The following is a 12602-nucleotide window of genomic DNA, read 5'->3' on the forward strand; positions in this document are numbered from 1 at the left end:
TTTCTATGCATAGCAATGAGACCATCTGCAACGAGAACCCAGTGGAGCAGAGCATGTGCGCACAGTCGGCCTTCTCTATTAGAAATCAACCCCCCAAAAAAATCCTTTTTGTATATTTTAAGTTTTTTTTCCCCAAGACCTCATGGGGCATTTTGCTAAAAAGGAGGAGGAAAAAACATACAAGATATTCTAAAATGTGATATGTAAATGACATGCGTTGGGGGTGGTGTGGGGGGAATTATTAATATGCTATAATTGAGTGTGAGATAATTGTGCTGACTGTGTGAGAATACCCAACAGCTGCATTTAATGGATCCAGTAATTGCACTTACAGGCTTTCCTAGAATAAGCAGTTTGTGTCGCCTTCGCACGCTGCGGACGTGACTTGTGTGCATTATCGCCGTATGATTTTCCATGCGCGTCTTTTGATGTCTCGCCGCTGTTTAAGTGTTCCTCTGCGTTCGAGATTTGCACAAACAATTAACAATCCTGAAAATACTCCTCTGATAACCTCTGGAGACCCGGATTCTCGGTCTGTCCCACTGTCTTTTTTAGACGGCGAATCACGGAAAGTAATAATTTGCAAAGTGCTCGGAAAGTCCCTTAACATGGTCCACTGATACAGATGGCTTTGAAGCGCATTCATTATTTCAAAATGGGAGGCTTTAATATTATCATAATACCAATGAGGCACAAGCATTAAACTGATGAAGATTCATCATTTTGCGAATTCCACCTATGAATAATTCCACAAAAACAGCATAAAATGTCACTTACTGAGCTAGTGTTGTCAGATGTCTGAGCAATAATGGACTTTAAAATGCCTACACTCCCTGCTTGCTCAGGAAAAAAAAAAGGTATAAGATAGCATTAATGTTTCATGAGGATCATTGCTCATTTCAAAATTGCCTCATTCGCCGCACCTTCAAGAATTGCCCTGTTTTCTTAATCACCAAGGCATAGTAGATGTGCAAATCCACATTTGCATCCAAGATATATTTCTGCTTGTTTATTCGTTCTTTGAGGATTGCGCCGCATGTTTTAAGACCACTTTGTTGCACTGGCTTACACTCTAATGTCAACCAGCCCGGGATAAGCTTATCAACTAAGGGAGAAGAAGAGGAAGAGGAAGAAAATAGCATCGGAATGAGATTATCTCTTGCCCTCAAAAGAAAAATAAGGAGCCACTGAGAGCAACGGGGGAGCAGGGGAACCTTTAGGAGAAGAAAGTGGGATTTAATACTGTATGTGGTGCTCTGTTCATTGAGTCACTTTTAAGGGAAACTAAGCTATGCTATTTAGCAGGGAGTAGCAGTCACTTGAAGGGGGGGCGAAAGAGCAAATTTGATTCTGTGCAGTTACTCTTGCTCTCCAGGCTTTACCCTTTTTTTTTCAGATCAAGGAGAAATCCAAGCTGGGAGAGGTTAAATTCCAAAGCTCGACTTCAGAACTCAAGCAGACATCAAACTGTGGCCAACAGCTATCTTCCTATCAATTCCATACAATTATGCGAAGCTTCTCTACCTACAACCTCTTGAGCCTGAGAGAGAAAGCTATATAGATCCTGTGGCGGGCACGGGGTTGAAGACGTGGTGAAAAGTCAAAGAGGAGGCAGCGGCGAGCGTTTATCTTCCTCTCTGAATAATGAAGATGCTAAAAAATCTGTCCGTAATGAATAATTCATCCGCACATGAGCGATAAAAGAGGACAGAGTGCTTTGTTTTGTTTTGTTTTTAGCTTTTTTTTTTTTTTGTTTATCCTGCCATCAAAACGGCTCCGAACTCGGAGAGCTGCCTCCGCCGCCGCCATTCCTCACCAGCCATTATCTGATTTCTAAAGCTCGGCCTTATATATATTCCTCTTACACTCCGACAAATGAAGCGTAACGCGGCGTGACTGACTGAACGCTCGAGACGGGGCCGCCGCAAATTGGGTCAAACAATCCTTATCGCTTCTCCTCCCCGTCAATGATATTCTCCTCCCAACTTACTTTAATGAAGCTTCAATCCGGGACGGACCCGGGCTGTAAATCAAAGGTAAGCACGCTGATTGATGCGGCGCTTCCCGTCTGCCTCCCGCACCTCGGTCCGGGGCTAAAGGCCTGTTAAATAAGGCCTGCCTGTCCTCCTCTCATGTCTTCCATTCATTAGCGCGTGACACCTTAACTCATACCGCAAAATGGTTGACAAATGAAGGGGGCTCTCGAAGGAAATTATTGAAATGGAACGGCTTATTCATCACGCCGTGTAACAGTAGAGGCACACATCCCCCTTCAGCCATTTTTTTTTTTTTTACTCCTATCTATCTCATCCCGCCCCCCCTCCCCATTCTGATTATTTTCCAGGGCTGCTGTGCTTAGTCCTATAGGCCTCCAGGCCAGGCATTTCTCCCATTTAAAATTGTTATCTCTTAAAACCAGGGGACCGGCGCTCTTCTTAAAGGCAGCTTTGTTTTGGCATCCGTCTTCATTGGGGCGAGCTACAAAAACCCATGTTCTGAATTAAAGGCTGCTGACGCCGTGAATATTTCACATCAGTCACCTGAAAATGCCTCACAAACAAATGGACCTCAGAGGGCTTTTTCTCTATTCATCTCAATCAGAGGGGTTTTTAGCAGCACTTTGGCTCGGCGGCGGCTGCCAAACCAGCTCGCCCGTCCTCTTGCCAATTCACTTTAGAGAATGTACAGTTTTATCTCTGATGGGCCGTATAGCGGGGCATCACTAAGGACAAGTCGGTGAGAAATGGGCCGCGGCTCGGAAAAGGCGAAGCGAGTTTTTAGCTGAAGCGACGCCTTCAGAATGACTGAAATAGATACCGATGCTTCTGCTCTTCCTCAGAATTTCTGCTCCTCAGTTGGTATGCTGCTGCATGCTGCCTACTGCCGACTGCTGAATGTTAATTTCCTACAGTGACCTCGTCATGATCTACAGATGCAGATAATTACTAAGATTCACATCCCCTTCACAACATAGTTATCCGGCAGTCAGTATGTATGAAGTGGCTCTGCAAAATAAACTGGATATTGTGTATAAAGTACAGATGCAGTCATCACAGAACTCATTACTGTATGTACTGAACAGTGAAATGCGGCTACCGTGTTACAGTGTAGCCCTTGAGGGAATTGGGAAATTCAAACTGTTGTTCTCTTTACAGGCGCAGTGGAGAGGCATTTTACTGCACTTAAACAGTTATGCAGCCTTATTTTCTGATGGTTTTCTTATTTTCTCTGAAATCATTGAAAACCTGTGTAAATATAGCAGCTAAATGGAAGTTGAGATGACAATGTAATCGTTCGTAGCTGCTGCCTGCATCGTTTTGTGACATTGGGGCCTAAATATCTTTCTGATATCAATTCAAAACAGCTTCCGAAGCCAAATGCTTTTCTGGGGATCTCGTCTCGTTTCATCTTGAATCGTCACGTCTGGTCTGGTCTTATCTCATCTCATCTTGTCTCATCTTGTCTCATCTTGTCTCATCTCATCTTGTCTCACCTCATCTTGTCTCATCTCATCTTGTCTCATCTCGTCTCATCTTGTCTCATCTTGTCTCATCTCATGTCACCTCATCTTGTCTCACCTCATCTCGTCTCATCTTGTCTCATCTTGTCTCACCTCATGTCACCTCATCTTGTCTCACCTCATCTCGTCTCATCTCGTCTCATCTCATCTCATCTTGTCTCACCTCATCTCATCTTGTCTCATCTTGTCTCACCTCATCTTGTCTCATCTCGTCTCATCTTGTCTCGCCTCATCTTGTCTCATCTCATCTCGTCTCATCTCGTCTCATCTTGTCTCACCTCATCTCGTCTCATCTCATCTCATCTTGTCTCATCTCATCTCATCTCGTCTCATCTTGTCTCATTTCATCTTGTCTCATCTCGTCTCATCTCGTCTCATCTCATCTCGTCTCATCTCATCTCGTCTCATCTCGTCTCATCTTGTCTCATCTCATCTTGTCTCACCTCATCTTGTCTCATCTCATCTCGTCTCATCTCGTCTCATCTTGTCTCATCTCATCTTGTCTCACCTCATCTCGTCTCATCTCATCTCGTCTCATCTTGTCTCATCTCATCTCGTCTCATCTCGTCTCATCTCGTCTCATCTTGTCTCACCTCATCTTGTCTCATCTCATCTCGTCTCATCTTGTCTCACCTCATCTTGTCTCATCTCGTCTCATCTTGTCTCACCTCATCTCATCTCGTCTCATCTTGTTTCACCTCATCTTGTCTCATCTCATCTCGTCTCATCTTGTCTCACCTCATCTCATCTCATCTCGTCTCATCTCGCCTATCTATGACACAAAGCAAACACCTCGAAGAACCTGACGCGGCCTTTGGCCAGTGTCTCTGCAGGTTGCTGATACGACCTACATCCCATCGTTTTTACCACAGGTGAGTGTAAACCAAATAACAGCCGCATGAGAAAGCAAATTCCTCCGAACGCACAGAGAGAACCGCTCCCTCTCTAGTGCGAAGGGCAAACCTCAGCCGATTCAATTCATTCTCCTTGATAACAACTGACAGAGTGATGAATGAACATACCCTCAAGGTATAAAGAAGTAAAAGATGCAGGGCGATATTTACATCATAAGCATATCTTGATATGCATGGAATACTGTGCCATCTCCAAGCCTGTGAATACACTACTCATGAAAGGGCGGGGGAGGAGGTAAACAATGCTGCTCTCTTCGGCTTTGCGCTGCTCGCATGTCATATCGCAGTGCAACACAGTGCGTATCATGAAGAAAATTAATTCATGTTTTTAATCAACCTGTTAAAATAGACTGTCAGCTACATCTTCCAATTCATTTTCTCATATATGAACATACAGTATATGAGAAAAGGCCATTGCTGTGGTCACTCCCACTGATCTCGGGTGAGCATACTGTGAGTATTTTGATGAATAACTTCAAGAAAACAAAATAAAACACCAGGTCCTCAACATCTTTTGAAATGGAAAATGCTCTCAGTTTTATAACAGTGCATCTTAATGGGATTTCAGCTACAGGACGGCTTTTGCCCTACAGTTCTTTGGTATAATGTGCAGTATACGGATGATTGATTGCCTTCCCGCCGCCACGTCTCAAGTTATACGGGTCGCCTCACCAAGGGTGTTCTCCCTGGATAATTTTCCCATGTAGCACAGCAGGAATATTTATTTGGAGGAACTCCACTGCTGAAGCGACCCTGTGTAACCTATGCAATGGTTGCTACAGGGTTTCAGTTTTGGCTGGCACATTAGGTCAGGTCTGAAAGTGCCATCGCTGTGAAGAGTTCATTAATAATATATGGGGAAAGAAAAATAGCTGAAATTTACCATTCCAAAACTTTAATATATAGAGCATCCAGTCTGTAAAAGTGTTATAATTTTGTCAACCAAGGACTTAAGTTGCCTTCTGTCCTTTAAAATATGATGTTTTAATAATATGCCGCATAATGATATGCTGCATTTGGGATAGGCCAGAGTATCCCATCAAGAGCCTGTTGATGGGTCATAAACTTCATACAGTAATTGGTAGTAAGTGGTAAGCACTTGGCAAGTAGTGACCATAGTGGACTTTGATTTACTTCAATAATTTGTTCCAGTACTTATGCCCAGAGGGGGGAGCGCAAGTGCATAAGCTGTTTTAATCAGTCAATACCTCATGTTAATCTTTTAATCAGAAAGTCAAATGTTATGAATGGACAACAGAAGGAATCAATTTTGCATTTATTATCCAGAAGCTTTCGCCATTGACTGTTTTACACTCAAAGAACTACAAATCTGACATAACCTTGCATTTCCTCCAAGGTGCATGAGTCAAAAAGAACTAAAGGAATGAAAAAAATACAGTTATTCTTAGGGAACAATTTGACAAAGCTTCAGTATTAAAAACCAAAACATTTCAGGCTGCAATAGCCTTCAAAAGGGTTACCGGATGTGTTGGTTTTTAATATTAAAGGTCCCATATTATTCAGTTATCATGACTTTATTGTCAAATATCCCACAGCTCAGGATAAGAATAATGGTCATCGTGATGCTTGCAAATAAATATAATTAAAAAGGTATTTATTGAATGAATTTGAAGACTAATTCCTCACAAGCAGAACAGCCACAATACTGGACCCTGATTGGCCGACAACAGCAGCTCCCCTAATTCAAATGAGGCAAACCTGCTGATTGGAGGCTCTCCAGTTTAAATGCTGCAATCTGGCTTGATTGGAAGGATTGTTCAGCAAGGGGAGCCAATCAAGACCAGTTGTGATGTGTGTGACTGGAGTTAGTCCAAAACCACCTGTAAACACTTGTAGACTTTTGAAAATGTAATAACTTTAAATTTAACCAGTCAAGCAAAATTGAATTTTAACAATATCAGCTTTAATCATCCGTGTATATTAATAATAGGTATACTTCAATTCCTGTAATGGAGGACCTTCAAAGGCCCTTAAATTGTTCCGCAAGAGCAGCTGAATTTTCCATTCCTTTTGTGTTCCACACAAGGACAGAGGGCAGCAGGTTTTTACCTTGATGGCAGTGGAGGCGATCTGGATGTGGTGCAGCTTGCGCAGGGTGCTCTCCCGGTCAATGAAGTAGGAGGCAGCCAGCTGGTGCAGAGCTTCCAGAGTCACAGCTGTTCCATTGGATTCGCTCGCTTCAGCCGTCCTACTCAACTTCCGCTTGTCCACAAAGATCATTAATGACTCTTCCCCTTTGAATACAAACACACACACACACACACACACACAAACATACCCAGTGATGTCGTAAATAAAAAGGTGAATAAACGACGAACTCTGGTCGTGATCATCAAAATGCAAACGACCACTGATATAAATAATAAACGGTCCTATTTTCAGAAAAGCATTATTCATTTTGTTACTACTTTCTCTTCATATAACTTGCGCCAGTTTGATACCACTTACCATGATGCACACTATGAATTTACCCCATAAAGATGTTTAACAAGGCGGGTAAACTCTATTCCACGAATCAAAAGAGGGGTAAGCTGAGTTTAGGTGGGTTTACCTGCCACTACATCCTTGCATGGACCCACACACACAAAAGAGAGGCACTGAGCACCAAAAGATAGCATCTACAATGTCATTGACCTTATTCACACGGCGGCCATTTTGAACACTCAGGGTGGGAAACTCTACCTGGAAGATCAGCATAAATCTAGCATTACTTCAACACATAAGTGAGGACTCCAGATAGACGAACAGTTACCAGATTAACTAGCAACATTGACAACAACTGCCTGAATTTAGCAGGAATTTAGCTAGTTAGCTTACTAGTTAGTTAGCTACTAGCTAGCTGCCTAGACTAGACTCTGATAGGTAGAGATAATGGGCCAAATATATTAAAATGTGAACTGATATCCCTCTGATTCTTGAGATACATTTGTTTCTCATATGTTTTTCAGTGTGAATTTGTGTGTAGAAAGTGTAGAGCAGCTGGACCTGCTCTTCCAGGTAGAGTTTCCCACCCTGAGTGTTCAAAATGGATTTGTTCCATGGCGGCGCGACCCCCACCAGGTTAAACTGCAAACTAATGTGAATTCTTTAATGATTCAAGTGTCAAATTAAAGGGGGCTACGTGTAGCATATGAACATCAATAAATCATTACCACATACATTTTGAGAAATTCGTGCAATTACTGTAAACAAACAAGACTATCGCCGACAAGATTGGCAGCCTCCAAACTACTGGATTTGGTGGGAAATCTGCTGGATTGCTTTACGGCACAAAACAGGTAGAGGGCGCTGTTCTTCCAGAGCGAATGGAGCTTCTCGTAATGGTACATAGTGGAACAAGTGAAAGGTCGATGGAAGCATTGGGGTTTATGGAAAATGTAGTCTTAATTTGGAGAAACACTAGCGCTAACAATACCACTGGTGTGAGATAGAGGCAACCAATCGTCTCCACCGTCGTCTCATTTGTTTACGGTAATCAGATCAAGGAATCACAATTAATTTGACAATTCTATATTGACGTTTAGAAATGCTACACACTCCTCATTTGTCCCTCCTGCTGGGAAAAGTCAAAGTAGTAGGAAAGAGCAAAGTGGCCCCATCTACTTTTATTTACCTCCCAGCGTAGCGGAGAGCAGGAAGTGGGTTCCGTATTTCCTGATGATGCTGTCGGTGATGGCGCTGAGGCTGGGCCTCCTGCCCAGCTGCCTGATGGTCTGGAGGAACTCGGGGTCCAGCGGCAGGGCAAAGCCATTGTTCTCTTGTCTCTCCAGGGCCAGGCTGTTCACCTTCCAGCGGCCGAACTCCCTGCAAGGTCACACAAACACACACACACACACACACACACACACACACGCAATGTAAGCAAAGGACACACATGCACACACATATATAGACTGTATATAAAGCAGGTAAGGGAAAGCACACAGGCACACATACTGTAAGTCAGCTTGGGCATGAATTGAAACAAATAGACACATTCGTACATGCATGCACGCACACCTGCACACGTATACGGTATACAAGTGCACACACACACACAAACACAATAAGGCACAGTCCATTAGAGGGCCCTCTCCATCATCGTCAAACGTGACAGGGAGCTGGGAGCTGTCAGAGACATTTCCAATAGAGACACAATGAAAAGACTAAATATAAATCCACCGAGTCGCTCTGAGCTGTTGTTTTCTGCCTGTTGAAAGCGGGGGGAAAATAGGGCCTATTGTTGCGATTTAGAAGTGGACGAGACACAGTTTGCCCCCGCGCGAGGCTCATATTCAGATTTGTTCCACGCCAGGCGTAAAATATGATGTCTGCACGACCTCTGCGCGAATCCCGTCGGCCACTCTCTCAAAGATGAATGGTCTCATGCTGTTTCAACCTCCGGCTCCGAGAATTGCATTTTTTGCGCCGCGGCGAAAAACATCATCTTTCCCCGCCGATTTTAAATAATAGCGCAATCTCTTCTCATCTCGAGACACTTTTTGAGACGCCGCGGTTGGAAGGGCTGTAATCACGGAAGCAGTCCCCTCTTTTTGGAAGGGAGAGACCTTCATCTGGAGTTGTTTCATATGCAGCCTGGCCTCGGAGCGTGCCAGACGCCTTTATCTGCCCGGCGCAGAGTGAGTGCTGCTGCTTGATGCATAGATTAGCCTTATTCAAATACAGCTGGTAATAAACAGAGTTATGCAGGGAGGAGATTGAAGACCTTTCAACCGTCGCTGGGTAGGTGGTGGACTCTATTGGACATGTGTTTGGATGTATTTTTTTTTTTAAAAAGCTGCACTAGGCAAGCTTTTCATGTACAAATGCACCCATGTTACCAGCCTTTATCACAAAGTGGGGCTGCAGCAGGCAGGAATGCTCCATCCACACTAATCCACATGCTGTAGATTCATTCTATGTGTCCGAAATTAAATTCTGTCGCAAATCGAAACTCAAAGGCCCCATATTTTTTCCTTGCCCTTCCATATGTAAGCATTTTGTCATTGTATCTAATAGAAAATGTGAAATACAAAACTTCTCCTGTTTTGCTATAGTTTCCTTATTTAAAAATTATGTGATTCTACAACATTTGATCACACCAAGGTGAATAACCGCTCCCATTCAATGAGTCATTTTCTAGCTTTTCTCGTCAGAGCCGAAAGCCCAGCCCCCCCGATGAGGCGGCCAATCAGAGCAGTGGTTCATTAGCATAAAATCCACCCACAGAAAACAATGGAGACACTCACAGGCTGGAACCCACGCTATAAAAAGCTGGATTTAGGAGGGTTCCCAAACGTTTTTTAAACACCACAGGGAACTGTGTTAAATTGCTGAAAAAAAAAAAAAGTAAAATATGTGACCTTTAAAGTGAAATCCAAAGTGTCTCCTAAACAGTAGTGTGTGAGAACGATGGCTGAACCTCTTCACCACCTGCAGCCAAAGTGTGAACTCGCCTAGTGCAGCTTTAACCAAATCAAAGACTAAAAGCAGGATTTAACACTATGTAACACTTTGCATGGGAACACACTGGAAGTTTGGGTTGTGCAATGAGTCTTTCTCTCTCTATGGCACATACAACCCCCACTAACTCCCCCATGCTCCCACTCACACACACACTGCCGCAAACAACTAAACAAAGCTGCCCTCGCTGCAACACTAACTTCGCTGCAGCCCGGAATAACGCGGAGAGCCCCCATGGGTCCAGGCCTGCTGCCAATCAATTTCCCACCAATAACAATGACCCCCTCGAGAAAAATACAAAACAGAAAACAGCTCATTAGGGCCTGTTTCATGTCGGCGTTTCTCTATAACGAGCGGCCATTAGTGTTTCTCTCCGTCCGCTGGGGCCGGCTGGAGGAGGGAGCGGCGGAGAGAGAGAGAGCGAGGGAGAGCTTAGCTGTGATCGACACGCTGCCTCGCCATGCTGCTCGCTGATGGACAGTTATGGATGGCGCCGCGGCTAAGCTGGAGCAGGGTACACACACACACACACACACACACACACACACAGAGACACACACATACCTATAGAAACACACAGTCTGTTGTGGAAGACTGCAGGTTTATTCCACCCTTCGCTCTTCTCAGTAAGATGCTGAAAGAGTGGAATAGGCTAACGCACACAGACACACACTCAAAGAATCAGGTGTGCTATGGAAGACTAGAGGTTCATTTCACCCTTAGCTCTTCTCAGTGAGTTGCTGAATGACTGGAATAGCCTAACACACACACACACACACACACACACACACACACACACAGAGAATGAGGTGTGTTCTGGAAGACTGCAGGTTTATTTCACCCATAGCTGTTTGCAGCAGGGGGTTTGCTGTGCAGCTGCCTGTCAGCCTCCCTCTGAGAGCAAAAGGAGCGCCGCAAACCCAGAGGAGAGGAACCGCGGGAGCTGCAGGGGCCACAATCAGAGGCGGGGAGTCGAGACCCCGCTGTCTGTCCATCACCGCCCGGGTGTCTCGGATCCATCACGGCGTACAGGCAGCCTCGGGGTGCCGCCGGGCGCCCAACACAACAAATCAGGGAATCAACCCCTGTGAATAACATACCGACGCGGTCGAACGGAACGCGCGGCTCACGTCGGGACGCCGCCGAAGCGCCTAGGTGGGCTCCTGTATTGTTCCCTGAGGCGTGCCGAGGCGTGACACGAAACTGCGAGAAACACTGCGAGAAAATGAAATGTCTGCAAAATACGTGTGATGATGTCTTGACATGCAAAACGATATATGTATTAGAAGCCAAAGAGGCTCCGTGGCACTCTGCTGTGAGAGCAGCACTTACACGCAATCTGGAATGTTAAAGCTGAGTTTTAGCTCACACAAGCCTTCGTTGGTGAGTGAAATAATGGCTTTTAGGTTTCTTCCTTCTTTGTTTTTTAATAAATTTTTCTAGTGCTCAATCTGGAGAGAACCTGTTAACTAGGGATGGATGATTCCACATTTTTTAGAATCCGACTCTAACTCCTTATAATGGAATTGACGGAATCAATTCTAAAATCGATTCCAAATTCCAAATGAAAATAAACACAAAATTTTAAGCTGTACAAAAAAAACCCCAATTTATTACATGGTACAAAACTTGGTACAAATGTCCCATAAAGTCTGGTTAGCTCAATGAGTTTTGTAGCATCTGTCCAATTGATGAATTAATTAATTACACATTTGTTTAAATTAAACAGTTTCTTCGAGACTGCAACAGGAGTCGGCTCTAATTCTGTTTATTAGTAGAATCGACATGATGGAATCGAGAATCGACTCTTTCGGAGTCGACTCTCCATCCCTGCTGTTAACTGCTTTCCGCCGCCGACACTTCTGCTACCAAGTAGTGCTCCCAAATCTCTTGTGTTCCCAAAACTGTAACTGTGTATCAAGCGTGTAACTGTATTTCGCCGTTGACCCCCATACATCATTGTTGGGGTCAATGTCGTTGCGCTTTGTAAAGAAACCGCCAAAGGGGCTTCTCTTTAAAGTCAGGCCATCCGCAAGGTGAAACCCTGACCCTGGAGTAAATAAAAAGCCCACAATGCTATGGGGCGTATAGATGCTATGATTAAAGTTCTGTTAATGAATGGGAAACATAGAGGTTGATGCCACGCGTTTCAAATTTTGGGGCAAAACCAATGTTGTTGACTTGAACTGATTTATTTGACCCCAAAGACCCCTATAACCCATATATGAGCAACTCACATGGGACTGGTATTATGTGGGGACCTCATTTAATTACTGTAATGAATTATCCGCCAACCTCTGTGTTTCCTGGAATGCATTCACACAGGAATTCTTTGAAATCACAAAGCTGCAGACAAAGCCCTGAATATTGCATACAAGAACAAAAAAAAAAGCATACATAAAGAAGTATTTGTCTTATTTGCCGCCCAGGTGTTCTGAGTATTTGCATTTCCACGTTGCAGCATGCCGAGTACCGCCGCAGACAATTTTTCAACTCTATCCTCAATCTCTCATTCCCTCATTGTTCTACTCAGATACTGTGTAATGACTTTACAGCAGTTAGGCCCAGATCATTGCGCCGGCACTAATGCTTTCTGCACGTCAAAACTGTGGATTCTAACTCTGATTTACTAACCAGGTGCGCGCTCTGGATGCACTCGCAGAACGCCGAACTGCAGTGCAGACTTTTTGTGTTTTGTGTATTTC

The 12602-nt window shown here is 44.1% G+C and overlaps 1 protein-coding gene across 1 annotated transcript in view; it reads right to left on the minus strand.

The window, feature by feature from the left end:
* brinp3a.1 (bone morphogenetic protein/retinoic acid inducible neural-specific 3a, tandem duplicate 1) overlaps positions 1-12602 on the minus strand; it is a 38931-nt gene that overhangs the window by 13657 nt on the left and 12672 nt on the right. The window contains exons 2-3 of the mRNA XM_071900763.1: positions 8069-8259; positions 6505-6689 (exon numbers count right to left, since the gene is read on the minus strand). Of these exons, the coding sequence (XP_071756864.1) occupies positions 6505-6689; positions 8069-8259 (376 nt within the window). The remainder of the gene's footprint in view (positions 1-6504; positions 6690-8068; positions 8260-12602) is intronic.

This window comes from Centroberyx gerrardi, chromosome 9, assembly GCF_048128805.1.
Source record: "Centroberyx gerrardi isolate f3 chromosome 9, fCenGer3.hap1.cur.20231027, whole genome shotgun sequence".
NCBI classification, from domain to species: Eukaryota; Metazoa; Chordata; class Actinopteri; order Beryciformes; family Berycidae; genus Centroberyx; species Centroberyx gerrardi.